The sequence below is a fragment of the Drosophila tropicalis genome, unplaced genomic scaffold, assembly GCF_018151085.1.
Source record: "Drosophila tropicalis isolate 14030-0801.00 unplaced genomic scaffold, ASM1815108v1 contig_593, whole genome shotgun sequence".
NCBI classification, from domain to species: Eukaryota; Metazoa; Arthropoda; class Insecta; order Diptera; family Drosophilidae; genus Drosophila; species Drosophila tropicalis.
Window position 1 is genome coordinate 1,151,206 of NW_027173070.1, and position 19,461 is coordinate 1,170,666.

General features: G+C 36.2%; 2 protein-coding genes and 1 long non-coding RNA gene across 5 annotated transcripts; 2 read left to right on the plus strand and 1 right to left on the minus strand.

The window, feature by feature from the left end:
* Positions 1 to 943: 943 nt before the first annotated feature.
* Positions 944 to 7,024, minus strand: Cdk4 (Cyclin-dependent kinase 4). Of its 3 annotated transcripts, none has more exons than XM_068288757.1 (7): positions 6,850 to 7,024; positions 5,315 to 5,552; positions 3,450 to 3,615; positions 2,215 to 2,350; positions 1,809 to 2,137; positions 1,611 to 1,746; positions 944 to 1,548 (listed from the first exon to the last, which is right to left on the minus strand). In XM_068288757.1, the coding sequence occupies exons 2-7, from the start codon at positions 5,418 to 5,420 to the stop codon at positions 1,465 to 1,467; spliced, it is 957 nt and encodes a 318-aa protein (XP_068144858.1). In that variant the 5' UTR covers positions 5,421 to 5,552; positions 6,850 to 7,024; the 3' UTR covers positions 944 to 1,464. The 3 variants fall into 3 exon arrangements, with proteins under 3 accessions (XP_068144858.1, XP_068144859.1, XP_068144860.1); XM_068288758.1 differs by lacking the exon at positions 6,850 to 7,024 and adding an exon at positions 5,843 to 5,995; XM_068288759.1 differs by lacking the exon at positions 6,850 to 7,024 and adding an exon at positions 5,659 to 5,719.
* A 983-nt stretch (positions 7,025 to 8,007) lies between these two features.
* Positions 8,008 to 14,695, plus strand: Drep2 (DNA fragmentation factor-related protein 2). Its single transcript, XM_068291918.1, has 3 exons — positions 8,008 to 8,945; positions 12,673 to 12,943; positions 13,016 to 14,695. Exons 1-3 carry the CDS (start codon positions 8,934 to 8,936, stop codon positions 14,137 to 14,139), a joined length of 1,407 nt encoding a protein of 468 aa, XP_068148019.1. The 5' UTR covers positions 8,008 to 8,933; the 3' UTR covers positions 14,140 to 14,695.
* On the plus strand, positions 10,188 to 12,314 carry LOC137578250 (uncharacterized). Its single transcript, XR_011032566.1, has 2 exons — positions 10,188 to 12,070; positions 12,191 to 12,314. It is a non-coding gene; the product is annotated as an uncharacterized lncRNA (long non-coding RNA).
* Positions 14,696 to 19,461: the final 4,766 nt, after the last annotated feature.

Here is a 19,461-nt window from a genome sequence, read left to right on the forward strand (position 1 = left end):
GACAAAGAGACCTTTTGGGATCTAAGGTAAAGTTTGATAACTTTGAATTTTATTATTTACATTTATTTTTCCAAGTTGTTTCGTTTTTAAACTATCATAAATGATATCACATTGCAATTTGGTTCGAGATTTATTGCACAATTAAAGAGAGCAACAAACAAGTCGAATTTTAAAATAGTTTAAAGTTTATAGAAGAAACTCGTTAAAGAAAAAATATATCTATTGACAGACTTTATTTTTATTTCAGCTAAATTGTGATGCTTGTATCCTGAAATATGAAGTATCGTAATCTGTTCAATATTTAGTCTATCGTCTCGTCTCTTGACTAATCAAAACTAGATTTTAGTTGCATTTAAATTTGAAAATAATACCTAGAAGTTACAGAAAATACTTTTTAAATCGGTCGAGAAGAATCCCTTTGAAATTAAATCAAATATCATGAACCATATCTGAAAGAGGTGCGGCCCAACAAATCATTAATTAAATATTGTTTATAAAGAACTCAATTTTTATTCAATAACTAAATATTGTTGAAATTACTCTTTTTATTTTACCAATACTTAATTCATGATTTGTTGTGAGACTGAATTGAATACTTTAGCTACATATATACGAAGCATCAAGAATGTCATCGATCTCGGCTCAATTTTTTTATCCGGTGGAATCTATATAAAAGTCCTTTAAGAGGACATCCCTTAATAATGTGAGCTTCGAATGAGGAGAGGGTGTCCAAGGATAACTAACCTTAGGTCAGAGCCAGACTCTAAGCTCTCACGTTATATTTTTAAAATGATTTCATGATTTCTTCAAGCCAAGTTCTAAAAATGTCAACAAGTTTTAGTTTACAAGACTTTTTCGATGCTAAGTATGTGTGACTAAAAAGGACATCATTCAGTATTTACTACAACTTATCAAATTTCATTCTGGTTAATAAAACACTTGATTTTCATTGAAAAATAGTTTTGCTTTTAATCAAACCAGACAGGGTTTGCTTTTAATTATATGTAAATACAATATTTAAGTTTATATAAATCTGCACAAAAAAATAAGAACAAAAACTGCTTTTCGCTAAGCATAATTTTGGAAAAATTATATAGTTTACACTTAAGTGTTTCCGTTTATCACATATCAAAATGGTTATACTATTATAGATATCCATAGAAATCGGCTTACATATCGTATATATAGATATTTATGTATATATATGTAGTGTTTGTGTGTGTGCGTGTATATATAGCAGTTTGTATAAGGGAGATGTGTGTGTGTGTGTGTATGGGGAAAGGCAGTCTGTATAACAAATAAAGACTTAAGGCTATGACAAAAAAAAGGTATATATTGAGGTATACATTATACGTAAGGATTTTTGACAAATTTTTAAAGGAACATTTACTGATGACAGCGACCCAATGAGTAGCACCTTCTTCCCGATGATGTAGTCGGTATACCCATTGGGTCCGTTTAATGTTATAGAGGCTCCTGTTGAAAATATTCATGATCTAGGCAAGCCAGGGCCGATGGCCGCAGTCGTATATCATAGTCAAGCATTTGCTACAGAATACAATAAAATATTTTAGTATCCAAGTTTAAAGAAATAGTTTTGAGTATCTTACTTTTAATAAATCATCAGAACATTCACATAGATTGGGACAAAAGTCACGCGGACGCTTGGGATGACGTTGAGGGAAATGTTCTCTGGACACGGAAATGCTTTTGGGCCACTGTTGGGCTGAGGGTCGTCCTGTGAGTCTGCGAAAGGAAAATCATCTATAGTAATAGGAGTTTTGCAGTTGTAGATTTCTCCTACTCACTCGAATATTCTATCCAATTGATTCTTCTCTGAAGTGCCGGGAAACAGAGCCTTACGATTATACATTTCAAATATTATGCACGCTGCACTCCAAATATCCACCGAGCTATTATACGGTTGGGCCAAAAGGACTTCAGGTGCTCTATACCAAAGCGTTACTACAACTGAGGTCAATTTCATTTCCGAATCGTAGGTTTTGGCTAAACCAAAATCAGCGATTTTCAAATGTCCCTGCGACGAGACCAACAAATTCTGAGGCTTCAGGTCGCGATGGATAATGCGATGTGAGTGCAGAAAATCGAGGCCGGTTAAAAGTTCACGGGAAAGGCTCTGCAAAGAATTTAAATGTAAAATTTTCCATATACACACAAAGTACTTAGTTGAATTGTTTTATATTCTGCGTTTACCTGTACAGTGCTGGGTGACATTCCAGATTTTGGCAAGCGTTCAATCAAATCGGACAAATCTTGCTCCAGATGCTCAAAGACCAATAGTATCATTAATTGATCGTCGCGTTCCAAGAACTGGCATACCTCATAGAGCCTGAAAATAAAGTTAAATTTCAATTTTTACAACATTTGCGCCTAACTATTATCGATAATCAATGCAGTATAAGAGTATCGAGCGACCGCGTGGTATAAGTCCAACAGTGGCGCCTTGTAGCCATAATACGGAATATTTTGGCAACTTGTACAAGATCACTCAACGCATACATGCACAGTCTTACGATATTCAATAAACAAATCAAATGCATGAAAAAATCAAAAAAATTTCAAAAATTTTATGGTTTATTAAAAATAGTTGCAGAGGCAACCTGAACCCATTTGTAAGGCAGAGATCGACATAAATCTACTTTTAGGGCATTAAAATCGTCAAATATTATTGTTGTACATTTTCGATTTAAATGTTAACATTACGATAAACAGTGATCGTAAATTGACACTACGGTAAGCCAAAACCGTAAAAGAGAGAATGAGTGATGGAGCGAGATAGCGCAATTGAGTGGAACAGCGCGAGAAAGTGACAGCTATACGGAGCCACTCTCTCATAGAGATAGTAGTATACTGAGTGACTTGTAATGCTATCGATATTTTTGAAAACGTATACGACGCCCACCAACGGAAATTTGAAGTCGGTGCAAAAATTATTTTTGCACAATATGGGAAATATAGAATGAATCAATATGCACTCAGCTAGTCAGTTATCAGCAGCCTTCAGACGATGGCGCCGCCAGGCTTTGACGTTGACATATGTCAAATATTGGACATGCACATACATATGGAGTGGGGGCGTTTAAGGAGGTAGGGGGTGGGGAGGTAATAAACTGCAACATTGTTGGTTGCTACTTAATCTGGCTCTCTATTTTCGGTGTTGTTGTCTCTTTGTCTATCTCTCCGTATGTATGAATGTGTGTGTGTGTGTATACCTCTCTTTTAAGGCAGAAGATAAACCGGAATGAAATGGCAATGGGGAAAAATATAAATGACCCAACAACAAACATAATGCTATTTGTCCCTTCCCCTTATCACCTTCCCCGCAAACTCTCACAAAACACTATTGTAATCTCTTTTCAAATTAGTTGGCAAATAATAAAAAATAATAATTGTGTAAAGTAGAGGCGCCTTGGCGCCCTCGCACTTACTTCACAATGTTGGCATGATCGCTGGCATTCAATTGTTTTAGCAGCGCGATTTCTCGCAACGTGGACATGGGCACTCCATTGTCATTTAGAGCGATCCGCACCTTCTTTAGGGCCACGATGTTTCCAGTGATCATGTCGCGGGCTCTGTAGACGGTCCCATAGGCCCCTGCAGAAAAAAATCAAAAAAAAATTTAAGTAAATTGCAAAATCAAACAAAAAATATATAAAAAACCAAAAGGCAAAAAAAAAATGAAATGACAAAGAAAGAAACAACAAAATGCTAATCAAATATATAAATCCTCTCCCGTCACCCCTCTTTCATGTACGCGTTTCTCTTCTGTCTATCTAACGGCGAGCGAGCAGAAAGAGATAAGCAAAAGAGCAGCGTGTTGGAGAGAGCAGAACAAGTGAAATTCGCGAATTCTAAAGTCAGCTGGTCCGGAGATTTTGATAAGCAAAAAACCGGCTGATTCTTTTGCTCTCTTTTTTTGGTTTTGTTTTTGTTATTGTTGTTATATCTAACAGAAACAACACAGATGATGACTGACTGCAAAGGTAACACAAAACGAAAGAAAGAAAGCAACAAAAATCGAAATTCAAAATTGTCACCGGAAATTTATCACCCCCCAGACATGCACAAATGTGCGTGGGCTGCGACAGTAGCTAACATATTATTCTGATGAAATTGATCAGACAGACGTCTGCACACCTCCAGTGCGGGGGGAGGCAGAAGTTAGAAGTGAAACACCTGCTTTTGCCGACCGACACCATCAGGTGAAGTCGTCACCGAAGCTTCGTCAACTCAGTCCAAGTACAAGGCCAAGCCCCAAAGCCTCAGCAAAAACAAGAAACAAAAAATGATACACCGCCGAAATTTTCGCAGTCTATTTCAACTCGTCAAAAAATAAAAACACCAACAAAAAAAACAAAACCAAAGATATAATCAAAAAAAAAAAATTTGAAAGGCCGCTGCCGAAAATCAAACACAAAGCAACCGGCAATAATTGAGAATGAAGACAGCAAAAGAAACGAGAATCGAAGATCTATATAGTATATGACAAGTGTATAACAGCAAAATATACTTACAAGTTTTTAACCCCCTAAAAGACTTTGCCCTTGACTCAATTATAAATAAACAATGTTAACTCAAGGTGACGTAATTAAAAGTTAAAAGTAATTGTATGAAAATGTTAGTAACTTTTAACAAATGAGTGTTGATTGTTAAGCTGCTTATTGAATTTTTGCACTTTTTGTGGGCCGGGAGCGGGGGCGGGTATATGAACAGGCGAGAAAAAACACGTGGCCAAGTATTTGAGCCTTAAGGTAGGCAAGAAATTGTTTAAACTAAACTAAAGAACAAATTATCCACAACAATTTCTTACGAAATTAATAAAAGCTGTTAAATAATTGGATTTTCAATCAAATAAGTTGTTGAATTAGTTTCATTAACTAACAAAAACAGTTAAGAAACCTAGAAGTAGGCAATATATGTCACACTAAGAAAAGTTAGATTATTCTAAATTTTAGAGTTCCTTGTGGAATAGCTATTTAAAATAGTCAATGTACTGCCCGAGACTAATATTAATCATTCCATTTCCTTTTTAGAAACAACTAATCAAAGACCTTATTAAAACCGATCGATTTTCTTCGATTAAAAAGATATAAAATCGCTAATATTGTTGAAAAATCATAGATAATCCATAATAAAAAGACAAAGACAAATTCTAAGGATGTTTTTCTTATTATTGGCTGGAGTTTTCCCCATGAAAAACGCAATCATGTGAAATGCAGCACATTGTTCGCGGGTTCTTGACCTACACCAAGTTGAGTGGTTGTATGATTTTTTGTGGTTATGTTAGACGTACCTGTGCCTATAATGTTGAGTTCCTGATAGTTGTGCGGATCGCCATCGCCGAAATTTTTGGAATGCGATGACATTTTCTGTCTCTTTAATTGTGGTGATTGTGACATAAGTATATATGGTTTGTGTACGCCAGCAGCCGATGTCCCGTTTCACAGATTAGGCACGTGGTTTTTTTGATACATTTAACAAACAATATGTAAAGCTAGGTTGTTACACGGCGGGGGCGGCGGTGGTGGAATCTGTAATAGGCAAGGTCATGGACAAGTATTTCGTTATTTTTCACTTTGATCTTATGAAAATAATTGAAAATCACTGTAATTCTTTGCTCGTTTCACTTTCTCTCACATATGATGGCACTTTCGACCGCGTGTAACAAGTAATAATAATAGGCCTACACTGAAAATCGCTCTCTCTGTCACACACACAAACACACTCCCACACACCAGCTACATACATATGTACATATGTATGTTAAGCGCGGTCAATGAACTTCAAATTTTTTGAAAATATTTTTCGCTATAAAACTTACGGCGGCGTTGACGTTGGTTAATAATTGTATGTAGTTCTTTTTGGTTTTTTGAAATGTTTAGTTTTGGTCTAACGATTGCCGTCAGTCTTTCCAGAGAGAGGGAGATAGAGAGTGAGAGAGAGTGGCTCTCTCAGCTAGTGAGTGGGGGGAGTAGTTCTCTTCATTGTCGATTGCTTTCTTTTTGGCTGCTGCTTCTTCTTGCATCCTGATAGTTATTTATACTGTTACTATTTCAACCAAAAAGCAAATAACGCGAAGAGAGAGAGAAATACATAGAATAAAAAGCACAAAAGGAACAACAACAAAAACAAAACCAACATTTTTTTTTTGTTGCCATTTGTCAATTAATTCTAATCGCACACACACAAAAAAAAAACAAGAACAACAATACAAATAGCAACAATAATAACAAAACGAAATGAGAGAAACGACAAGCAAAAAAAGTCACAAAAGACCCCCGAAAAAAGCAAAAACAAAATGCATATTTCGCACTGTCTCAACGGAACAAAATCAAAATCATACACGATCATACTTCACCCTCCGTTCTCCCGTTTCTTTTCTGTTTTCAAGGACCTAACTGGCTCGATCCCTTCCCCTGCCACTGTCCTAGCATTTATTTTCTTCTTCAGTTTTCTATGTTTTCATTTTTCCATGTGGGCCCTACGATTATTTTCACAAATGTTTGTTGGCCCCGAGCGACAAGTGCAAAGGAATCATAACATATTATTAGTTAAATATTAAAAAAATGTGTTTTTTATTTGTATGAGGCAAAAAAAAAAAAAAGCCACCACTCATACACACACACACATGCGCAACTCTCACTCACACTAACGCACACCACTAGAAGTGATCATATACACTACATACATACATACATACATGTATGAATGGTGGTTAGGTTTTTTTGGAAAAAATTGTCGAGTTGATTTTGTTAGACTTCTACGTTTTTAATCAGTGAAACCAAAAAAAATTTATAAATAAAAACACAAAAAAAAAAAAGCACATACACGATCACTACACCTCGAACACTACTGCCGTTTGCGGTTTGCTATTTGTTGTATTTGCGTTTGTTTCTCCAAAAAATTTATTTGTTCTTTATGCGCGTCTATTTGTTGTTGTTGTTGTTTTTTCTTTTTTTTAAATTTAAAATATTATAACCAATATTCGTAAGACTTGCGCTCAATTCAATTTCGAGAGTGTGAGTGAAAATCTAAAACCTTGATCTGTTAACCGAATATCGTAAATGTTAATGCTTAACAGGCGCTGTTAGGATTTGAAAAAAAAAATGTTAGGGGTCCGTTAATTTTTTAAAATACTATATATTTTAAATGTATTTTATGTTGACTAATATTTTTCTTGGCTCTTGACACCTAAATGAAATGGTGTGGAAAATTGTGACGCTCACACAGACTTTTTACGAATCAAAAGGCAAACGGTCTTAAAATATTTGTATATTATATATTATATTTTCAATACAAAGATTAAAAGTTTGAAGCGTCGTTAAAACTAAATTATTCATATCGATCAAGTGGTATTAATGCTCTTTCAAAAAGTGCGCCTTTTTTAGAGGTTAAAGAAATTCCACTATTTTTGATCCCCCTATTAATTATCGAACCACATATTTTTTTGGATCCCATTATTTCGATTGATTGTCCTCTTTAGGCTGAATTTGTATTTCTCTTTGTGATTGAAATTCTTGTTTTGTTTGTGCAGTGCTGGGAAGTGCGAGGAGATTAATGTGGGAAAATGTGGCGGATAGTGGCGGTAATTTTAAAAAATCTCCGCTTTTAATGCTTCATAAACTGTAGAGCAATGCTTCACAAACTGCATTATGTCAATTGTCAACCGACCGTTCGTCGCATCTGCGGCATGTAAGCCTAAAAACTATTATAGTAGAATTATTATAATAAATTATGTATTTGCATATTTTATATTATATGTTTAATACAAAAACTAAAAGTCCTTCACACAGCTGGTGGTATTAATGCTCTTTCGAAAAGTGCGCCTATTTTAGAGGTCATACAAATCCCACGATTTGTTATCCCTATATTATTTATCGAACTCCATATTTTTTGGATCCCATTATTTTAAACCACTATTTTTTCGGCTCCCACTTTTTGATCCACTATTTTTTCGGCCCCGATTGAGAGAGAGATTAATTGAGAGAGCGAAGCAAAAAAGTTCCGTTAAATTCGGCTAGCAAAATAAATTCCGTTTATTTCTAGCCCCAGACAAAGCGGCAAAAAGCACGTGTGTGTGGTAAAAAGAATTTGCAAAGAAAACATAAATTGAAAAAGTGAAGAAAAATTGAAAAACACGGTGTTAATAAAAATTGTATATAACGGTACTTTAAGGTGCTCTCTTGCCCCCGCACACACACACACGGTCATACACGCACATGCTCACACACATACGCATCACGCACTGGCAATAAGAAAAGAAATCGCAGGCAAAAAAAAACGCGGCCGCACCTACAAAAGTGGGCGTACGAAATCGGAAAATTTTCGAAATAAAAGCAAAAATAAAAGAAATTCATGGATAATGGAGAATATATAAGAAAGAGGCAGTGAAAAGGAAAAAATAAATAACCATACACACCCACACATACACTCCCTCACCGTTACACACTTACACACACACACATAGACACTCACGCAAAACAGAGAAGGAAAAAAGGAACAACGAAGCAGAGAAGCAGCGGCAGCAGCCGAGAGAGAATGTGCGGGAGGAGAAGATTGAAAATAAACGTGTAGTAGAGAATTTTTGAAGCACACACACACACACACACACAAGCGGACGCACTCACACAGACACACACCTCCTACACTCCTATTCTCTCACTCTCTCTATTGCTCTCTGTCTATCTCATACGCCGCCTACACTCACACAAACACAGCGACACACACACACACACACACACACACACAAAGACACCATATTCGTATTTATATGCGCGAAAAGTGTAAGCTTTGTTGTTGCTGCTGCTGCGCCGCCCAGGAAGAAAGGACGTGGAGCAAATCTGCTGAGCTGAGGAGCAAATGGCAGTCCCTTTAAGCGGGCGCTTTTGAGAGAGAGAGAGAGACATGTCGTAATGGCCAGAGAGGTAAGTGAGAGCCCAGCCAGAGCCGGCACTAAAAAATATTGAAATATTTCCAAATCAATGTAAATTTCGATTTACTACTAGATATTTAGTTCCAACGTTCCTCTTTCTCTGCGTGATGTGGGTGAAAATGTTTTTGTAATTTGGTTTTTAATTTTTGTGAAGCAGAATATCTAGAATGTAAACAAAAGTGTAGCATACTTTTTTGTGCACCTTTGTTTTTTCTTGATGCAGTTTTTCTTTATTTCATTTCGTTGCTTTTGCCATTTTGCTTTTGCTTTGCTTTGCTGGTGAGTGAATAGCTTTGACCCAAATAACGGGGGGTAATAGTAATACAAATACATACGTCCACACCCCCTCCCCACCACCAAAAAAAAACGCCCACACCCACCATGCCGCTTCTTTTAGGAAACACACACACTCGCATCCACACCCACTCATATTTCTATGTGTGAATGTTGTTGTCGTTGTAACTGTTGTTGCTTGTTGCCATTTGATTGTTGTCTGTTGTTTCAACCAAACAAAAATTCCAAATATTCCTAGGTGTATGAAGGGAGGGGGTGAATGTGGGTGGTTTTTGGTACCTACATACATAGGTAGTCTTTGAATATGTAAATAATTATAAAATAAACAAAAATCCGATTTGCTTTCCATTCTCCCCAAAAACAAAAAAAGAAAATCTCGTTAACAAAAAGTCAAGAACATTTGACATAAAGTGCGGGGGATTTGGGGTGGACGCTACATGTGTCTGCTAGATACTGTCATTTCTATGAGTTTAAATTTAACGGACATTTCACATCACGAATTTTTACACAGAAAGAAAAAGTTTTAACTAAAAACTAATCTACTACATAATGGAATTTAAAATTTAAGAATTATAGAAGCAGAAACGTTGCCAAGTCAACTTATTTTTGAGAAGTGATAAGCGAATTATCTAATTACATACCTTGGAAAGATCAGTGGCTATGCCATATGCATACGAAAATTAACCTCTGAGAGCATTACCAAAGCTTTTCTAAAGGGTTTACGACCCAATTTTCCGATTTTCTGAAAACCGCAACGAAAATAGGCAAAACGCTATATTTAACTTGTGGACCAAGATCTACACAACGATCAGACATCTTTAAAATATCCTGAAAAATATGGCCCATAGTCCCAGGGATAATTCCATTTTGGCAGTTAGCGATTAAGCTTAACTATGATTCTTCATTCTTCTTCCTAAAATTAGGTAAAAGGCTCCTTGCATTTAGTTAAAAATTGTCGATAGTTGATTTGAACAAATGTTTGTTTGAGTTGAATTGCATGTGGACTGAATTGAGGCAAATGTTGACAGCGTTTAAGCAAATGAAATGAAAACGAAAGCTGATTATGGATCCCAGATGGACCTAGGACTTGTGGAGCGTTTGAATCCTTTACAGTTTACCGTTTATACTGCTGCTGCTGCCGTATCATGAAGCGATTCGATTTAGTGCTGCGCGCGCGTTTTGTTAGCTTTAGAGCGTGTATTTGTCCTCGTAGGATACGAGGATACGTTGTCGTCGTCTTCGTCCTGATTATATCACATCAACATCAATGCAAATGTAGGCCAAAGCACAAAAATGTTAACTGCCAAAGCAGCAGCAGAGAGTGAGAGTGTTTTAAGGAGACGAAGAGAAGTGCAACAACTTTTGATGAAGGACTTTTGAAAACTAAACGATTAATTAAAAATGTGCAATTTCAATTTGGAAAATTAAATAAAATTAGAGAAACACTTGGAAAGGAAAACGAGTGAATAAGAAACGTGTTAGCAAAGCTTTTTTTTTGGTGGCTAAACAAAAATTGCAACGTGCAGCAAAAATAAAGAGAGAGAGAGAGCACTTTCTCTGCAATTCTCTCTCGCAACACGCTGCTGCTGCTGCTGCTGCTGCCTAGCCCAAAAAGCATCAGCAGCAGGAGTTTCGTCCTTTCAGTCAACCAGTTAGCCAGCCAGCAGTAGCCAAGTAGGATGCACATTTTCATTTTTACGGGCTTCTTTGATACGATTTGAGTGAATTTCTCGCTGGCATCGTTTTTTAAATAGTGAAATATTCAATTTTTAGCTGGGTGTGACAATACCTCTCCAACAACCATAATAATAATAATAATAATAATAACCGAAACGATTTCAATAAAAATATCAACAGCAAACCAAATTTAAACTTAAGCTTAAAAAACCTACTAATATCTAAGGCCAAGTCATTTGATTAACACTACAAAAGAAAAGAAGAAAAATCGTAGGTTTCACGACCGTAAAATCACGACAAAAAAGGGAGTGAAGGATAGTAAAGGAGCGAAGAGAAGAGAAGAGATAGAGAGAGAGAGAGAGAGAGAGAGAGAGAGTGCGTCGAGGAGACGAGGCGAGGCAAAGGCAAGGCGCGTAGTAAAGTGAAAGTGCGAAGGTCAACTGAAGAGCTGGCGCTGGCGCTGGCTGCCTAACCTGACCTGCCCTAAACAAGAAACTGAAAAACGACGCGCCCCAAAAAATATTAAAAAAAAAAAAGAACTCAAAACGAAAACGGAAAACGAAAGACAAAAGGAAGGAAATCCCTTAACAAAAGTGAACGAAAAATTGATAATAATTACAACATTTAAAACAAAACTAAAACGAATTTCTAAATAATTAAAAACAAAAGGCATTTAGACACATTTTTTTTAGAAAACGTTTTTTAACAACCCCAACAACAAAAAGGACTTTTTGTTTTTTTGATAAGTTTATATAACGTGCCAAAACAAGAAAACCAAAACCAAAACCAAAAAAAAAAAAAAAAACGAAAACAAAAACAAAAAACAAATATTGTGTGTGAGTGCTTGTAAAAGGAATTGTGGCCAACAAAACGTGCAAAGAAACGACAGTGGGAAGACGACAGACGACGACACCCTGTGACAGCATGTGGTCAAACACCTTGTGTACTTTAGGTGTGACAAAACCTCTGTGCAATTGCCTTAGCATAAGACAAGTGGCCGCTGCAGCAGCAGCTGCGGCACAGGTAACCCAGCACCAGCAGCAGCAGCAGTCGCAGGGTCCAGGAGGTGGAGGTGGTCCCAATGTGGGAGGGTTGGGCAGTGGATCAGCAATTACGACAGGACCTACAGGCAATGGAATAACCGGGGTAGGCATAATAGATTTTACAATTCGTTTTGCCAGTTTTTTTTTTTTTTTTTGTTCTTCTTTTTCAATTTTGCTGGCTTCATTTTGCTCATTATCTATTTTTTTTCTTCCTTTTTTTGAGCTCTCTTCGTTGTGCACTCGTTACTGGGTCACTGGAGCGCCACACACATACATACAAACACACACACACATACATGTCCTTGCATACATGGTTGTTGTTTTTATTTTTGCTGTTGCTTTCACTGCTAATACGCCTTTCTTTTGATCACCTACGACTACAAATAGATTGTAGGAGAGAGAGAGTTAAAGAGAGAGAAGGTGAGCAGTAGCGGATCTAAAACGAGGCTAAAGTTGGTCTTCAATTTTCCTCATTCCCACAGTTATTAATTGCTGCTGGGTGTGGGAAATGTCCCTGCCCCCCGCCTAGATCCGCTACTGCGGGAGGGTGAGAGGAAAAAGTTGAGTAACCTTGACATTTGGTTATACAATTTTTAGGTGATGATGGTGGCAGGTGGGCACAGGTGTCCACACCTAATTCGAAAGTTTCTTTTCCAATTCGCTTCTTTCTTCACGTTTCCTTATTGCTTCTTCTTTTTCTTGCAGGAGTCTCGCGGCAAGAGACCACTGAAAATTTGGGATAGTTGGCGAAATGTGCGCAAGGGTGTTGTAGTTGGAACATTTGAAGAGCTCTTGGTACGCGGCAAGGATAAATTGGGGGTTCCGTCTTCAGAGCCAGTTCGCGTTGTTCTGGAGTGTGATGGAACCCAAATCGAGGATGGTGAATATTTTCGAACCCTGGCCAACAATACGGTCTTATTGCTGTTGAGGCAGGGCGAACGTTGGTATCCCACCGGTGTGGATGTCATAAAAGCTGGTAAGTCCCCCAACACACTCCCAACTCCCCTTACCTCTAACTTAAATCTAATCTTGATTTTGATGTTCAAAGCCATCTCAGCTATACCAAAAATCGTCTGTGAGACGATTCATGCTTTGGAACTGCATGATGAGACACCATCGTGGAAGATTATGGATAACAAAGGGCGTGTCACAGTGGTTTTGCATTGGGATCAGCGGCAAGGGGGCGGAGGCAGTAGTGGAGGTGGCGGCGGCGGCGGCGGTCTTCTCACCTCGGACAAGTATTCGCCATCAAAGAAGGGGCTATCGGCACAAAGTTCATTGGATAACAAATCCGTATCATCACAATCCTCAACACAGCCACGATATGCCAGCCCACAAATAACGGTAATCAGTGACGATGGACCGGCTAGTATATACCATCCAGGTGGCGTTGTATTGCCACCTGGCGTTGTGATACCTGGCGGCAGTCGTCGCCTCTCCAAACAGGGCGGTGGCGGTGGCTCATTTGATGCTGTTCATGTGCATACGCCCGAATGTGCCCATCACGCTCACACACCCAGCCGGGCGGGTAGTCCGAGCACCACGGAATGCGATTTCCATTGCTGTGCCCTGCACGAGGAGGGACGCAAGATAGCCGTGCATAAGCATAGTGTGGCCACCTCACCCATACAGGATGGCGGCTGCAGTAGTCCCCAGCCAGTGGCGGCAACGGCGGCCTCAACATCAGTATCAGTATCATCATCGGTTATGGATCCTAGCAGCATGGGCAGCATGCAGCGCCGCTCTTCGGGGGCCAAGGGTCATGTGCGTTTCTTGGATATAGCACCGGAGCGCGATAGTTCCGAGAGTGAGACGGAGAACACAGTGATGGAGGATGATAAGACAACAACGGAAAAGTTTCTGCTCCTTATCGATCAACTGTCTGTGGATCAAAAGCGCCATCTCAGCATCAAGGATATCGGCATCATTTTGGAGCGTCTCAATTCGAAAATCTTGGATGTGGAGCGTTTGGATCGGGAATCGGAATCGGATGATTGTTACAATTGGACGATAAAGGCGACAATACGCGGCGATGCGCTACGCGAACTGGGCGTCATCTACAATGGCAACTACTATGCCATTTCCGAGCACCCTGGCTATAAGGAGGAGCTCGAAGAGAATGGCGAAGAGGTCGAGGAGGAAGAGGAGGAGGATGAGGAAGATAGAATTTAAATCAATAACAAAAACCCAAAACACTAGAGAAAAGCATTTTACCCCAGATATAATAATGAATGAATGCAAAAATGCATCAAGCAACAAAAAAAAAAAAAAAATTAAGAAATTAAATGAAGGTTACAAACAAATTTAACGAATAACATGCAAGAAGCACATTGTACAATAGTTAAGTAAGCCCAACAAAAAGAAAGTAAAAAAAAAAAAAAAAAAAAAAAAAAACAACAGCAACAACATAAAATTAAAAAGCAAACAAACAAATTACACAAGTTTTGTAGCATTTAGGGAACCAATGTTGAAGCGTGATGAACCAAAACCCCCCCTCCCCCCAAACAGCAGCAGCAACAACAACAACAAACATTGAAAATCACTTGCCAAAACCAACCCAAAAACCATTGTTAAAATGTTATTTATGTTGTGCGTGTGTGTGCCAAACAAACAAAGAAACCAAAAAAAAAAAAAAACAAAAACAAAAAAGAAAGAGATTGCCTTATTTAGTTGTAACCTCCGCCAAAAAAGAACATCAACAACAACAACAACATGTTAACTGCAAAACTCAATAACAATTTCAGTTCCTTAAACAAAACAAAGAGAGTAGCTCAGACATCCTTGCCCATGCCAACATCTGTCGGACTACTTTTAGTGAATATATATATATAGATATGTATATGGGTTGCAATTGGGCTATTTATGTTTGTAGTGCAAAACTGTCATTAGTTCTCCAAAGAATTCCCAAAAAATAAGAGTGTGATTAGGGTAGAATAGTTATGCCTTAGCATAAGTTTCCTCATAACGCTCTAATCCTATCGGCTTAGATCCACCAGTTAAGTTACTTATTAGTTTCTGATCTCCCCCAAAAGTTTCCGCCATCCTGTAGACAGTTTCTTGTTTTTGCACTACCCACGCATAGAGTTGAAAGAGAATTTCTGTAAATATAGCATCCCATATATATATAAAGTATTATTATTATTATTATTAAGTGTAACTCACAACAATCTATTCCTATTAATTACTTTTTTGTTTGAGTTAAAACCGAAAGGATTATTGGTTCCTCTTGAATTGTTCAAATATAATCTATGTGTGTACCTTTTAATTAGTTGGTCCCAGTCCATAGGGGAATCTAGAGCGAACTTTGCTCCCCAAAGTATGCAATATGAAGAAACGAGAAAAGATATGCATGAAAACAATGAATACTTTTCCAGTCTATGGCATACTTTAAGGAGCCCCTTATTTCATGCCCTGGATCTGCCTGTGGATCTTCAAGTCTAGTCCTCTTTATCTGCCAAATAGTAGCCATTATTGTTCAGCCATTTATAACTGCCGTTAATTGTAAAAGTGTTGTAAAACGTTAAAAACATTGCGCACAAAATAGCCAATTATTGGCCGAAAGAAGAAGAAACAAAGAAAACATTGAAACTCTTAACTTAACTGTAGTTATACATATTTACATACATACAAAAAAAAAAAAAAAACACCTTGATCCATCGATTTTGTGTTCCACAAAAAGAAAAAAATATATCAAATTGTAATTAGAAATTAACAAAAAACGAAAGAAGAACGAAAAACAAATGTAAACAAAATGATGAAAATGGAAAAACACTGCCAAAAAAAAAAACCAACCAGACATTCATGTGTAGAAAAATTCATTTTTCCCCTCTACAAAACAAAATCTATCAAGAATTAGTTTTATTTTCGTTTCTTTTTTAACCCTTAAACACTTTTTTTTTTTAGATAACCCAGAGTCAAGCGCAGCAACTGAAGGTTCTTTAGCATTAAAACTCAACAAAAACAAAGCAAACTTAATAAAAAAAACAACTGTGTGTAACGAAATTAATAAGAAAAACGACGCTAAACAAAAACAAATTGTTAATTGTAAAAAGCAAAGCGACAACAACAACAAAAATTGTACAAAATCAGTTCGGTTTGGAGTCGAACTTTTACATTTTATGCTTTAGGTCCGTTCAAAATGTGAATGAAAGTTGATATAAATCCCATTAGCAAGTAGCTGGCCTACATTCCATTCCATTCCCACAACAATCTGTAATATCTGACCTCTATATACTTTCGTCTATCCGATTGGCAGCCGATTGAAGCCCTCCATCCCTCTCTCTCTCTCTGAAGTCCTTACAAATATCGGACCTAAAGCATAAATTGCTGCAACTAAAGAAAAACCAAACATAAACATAACAGACAAATAACGAAAACAAATTTAACAACCAAATTCTCACTGTCTTCTGGAAAACGAAAAGAAAAACTTAGCATGTAAAAATTTAAAAAACAAAACCAAAAAAGAAACATATTGATAAACAATAATTAAATGAAAGTTATATAAAAAACAAAAACAACAAAGTAAGTTTAACAAAAGGCGTCAAAAAGGGCAGAGAAAACTCAAAGAACTCACAATTAGTAAAGAAAACAGAGAAGAAACTGAGAGAGGTAACAGAAGCAAAAACAAATTCATTAGCGTTGTTTTAATTTATTCATAAGTGTAAGCTCAAACAAAGGAAACGAAGATAGAAACCAAAAAACAAATCTAACACACTGAATTCTAACTTCAGGCCAAGTCGAAGTTGTTATACCCTTGGCAGAATCCATCCGATAAGCCACATGACTAGATTTATCCCAAAGAAATACTTGAAAAGTATTGAGAAACCAATCTGAGGACATGAAAAAAGAATTTTTGAAAAACTTTCAATATTTTAAGCTAAGGAACGTGCATTAATATTTAACTCCAAAAGGTTCTTTGGTTCATTATTAACACAAAATGCTTTAAGCCACGTTGTAAAGCATAGTTAGACCTTGCAGGATCAGCCACATTAGGACTCTTGGACCCTTAAACATAATATATTGAATATATTGGAGTTTCTCTACTTTGATTGGATCCTAAAAGAAATCTTTAAACTTTGTCATAAGAAAATATGTTCTTCATTATATATAATTTTAGATTCAAAATCATAACAAGCAAAATGTCGATAGTCTCATTTGATTTTTGTTAACAAAGCGAATTGTCGATAGAAGAGAGGATCAGCCATAAGATCGGCTGAACAGATGATAACTTCCAGACAAATGTCATTTCATACTTAGTATAGATTACATCCTTATAAAAACGATCATCTTAAGCCCCCCCCCCCCTCTCAGCGGGGTAACTATTAATGAACGTTCCCCTTGAAATCTTTCGATCTGCGTTTTCTTTTTGGGAATCAAATCTAGTTTTGGTTTGAATTTTTGTTAAGTTATTTAAATGAAATTGTCTGAGATTCTGCCAGGGTCTACACTTAAAGAACATGATGGAAAGGCAACATCGTATATATATATAAAAATAATAATAAAATACCTATACATACCCAATAAAAGAAAAACAAAAAGAAAAAATAAATTTAAAAAATAAATGAAAACAAATCTCAAAAACGATGAAATGAAGCTGAAAGTGAAAGAAAAAGCAGCCTCTTCCATATAAATTGAAAATATACACACAACCAGAAACACCCGCTCACACACACACACCCACACACACACACACACTTCTTCAACTGACTTCCATAATCATAATCATTGTTAACATTTAACTATAGAGAATTACGCTTTAAAGACAAAAGTAAAAAAAACAAAAAAGAAAACAACACAAACAAAAAAAATGTTTAAAAACAAAAAACTAAGTTGGAAAATTTCCCTCACCTCGCCCATTCCATAAGAAAAATAAAAAGGGGGCAATGTTATAACAAATAATTTTACCCCAAAAAACGTCAGAAAAACAAAAAAAATAATAATAATATGAAAAAGAAAACAGAAACAAAAACTCTGTGTAAATGCAATCAGTTAGATTTATAAGAAAATGGAAAATATTACAACAAACACAACAACAAATCAGTTTGCATTAAGCTATAAACAATTTTGCAAAAAAGAAAAACAACAAATAAAACATTCAAATATTTAACGAAATGAGAAATATTTGAAAAATGACGAAAATGAAGCAGAAAGCATGGACACAGAAATATGTTAAATTGTTTTAATATTAACAACAAAAACAAAGAAAAGAACACACACACACACGAAAACAAATTACAGTGAAAGCTCTCTAAGCGTGGACAGCTCCCACAGGCAGACATCTCTCAAATACCAAATAATGGAACTGGCGGCTGTCCGCCCATGGGGGCTTTCACTGTACATAAATAAATTGATCAATTAATTATATAAAGAATAATAATGAATAATAATAATAATAATAATGATGAAAACTGAAAAACAGAAAAATTGTTTTTATTAATTTTGTTAAAAAGACAGCAAACAAATAACAACAAAGCAAAAAAAAAAAACAAAGAAAAAAACAAAATAAATAAATAAAAAGAAAAAAAAATTCAATTAAAATGTTTAAACGACAACAAGAAAAATGAAAAAGCGTAAACAAAAACCAGAAAAACAAGAACAAACCGGGGAAAGACATGAAGATGACATTAAAAACAAAAACAACAAAACAACAAAATAAATGAACAAAATAAAACAAAATGACAAAACGATTATAACGATGATGATGATGATGATGATGAATATGATAATGATGGAAATGAACGATTAAGAACGATGTAGAGAGAGGAGAAAAGAGAAAAACAACAAAAGAGAAGCTATTATTAAAGCATAAACATTACATAAATACAAAAGTTGTACCACTTTTATTTATTTTGTTGATTCGCACATCTATGTACATATAATTCTATCCCTTCTAGAGACTTTTTATGGCCTGGTAAACAAACCATGAACCTCGACAATATTTGTTCTAAAGGTCGTTCCGAAACAGAGACAGAAACAGAAACAGAGATGGAGGTTGCCATTGAGAGACTGATAGATTTATTAAGTACACAAATTAAATTACTATATATACCCATATATATGTATATATAATTGTTGTCGCTCATCTAGATACACACATACATAGATGCCCGCCCATTCAGAAGCTGCGCGACGATCTCAGAATTAACAATAAAAAAAATATTATTAATTTAGTCAGACTTACTTTTTCCTCATGTCAAAGTTAATACACACTTTCTATCATCAACAGTATTTGGAGGGTGAAGAAACATTGCACTTATATTATAGTCAGATCTTCCCAAAACACTTGTACAATTATAAGTTAAGAAATAAGATCAAGAAATTAGAATATTAACATAATTTGCATTATTGTTTCCATTATTGGCTTCCATTTTTGACACTAGGTTTGTGCAGCGAGTCTCGACGTGCGTTTATCTAGTGTTAAACAGTTCTACATCAGTAATGTTATTCATTACTCAACACTGATCAATTCGCCTTAAAAGTTGGCACACAAATCAA

What these genes read in the sequence shown, in the direction of transcription:
- Drep2 (XM_068291918.1), top strand. An exon ending in TGTGGATGTCATAAAAGCTG is followed by an intron (nt 12,944 to 13,015) that starts GTAAGTCCCCCA and finishes TGATGTTCAAAG; the next exon opens with CCATCTCAGCTATACCAAAA.
- Cdk4 (XM_068288757.1), bottom strand. Translation starts at nt 5,420, where the DNA reads ATGTCACAATCACCACAATTAAAGAGACAGAAAATGTCATCGCATTCC. An exon ending in GATCATGCCAACATTGTGAA is followed by an intron (nt 2,351 to 3,449) that starts GTAAGTGCGAGG and finishes CTTTATTTTCAG; the next exon opens with GCTCTATGAGGTATGCCAGT. An exon ending in CAATTGGATAGAATATTCGA is followed by an intron (nt 1,747 to 1,808) that starts GTGAGTAGGAGA and finishes TTCCTTTCGCAG; the next exon opens with ACTCACAGGACGACCCTCAG.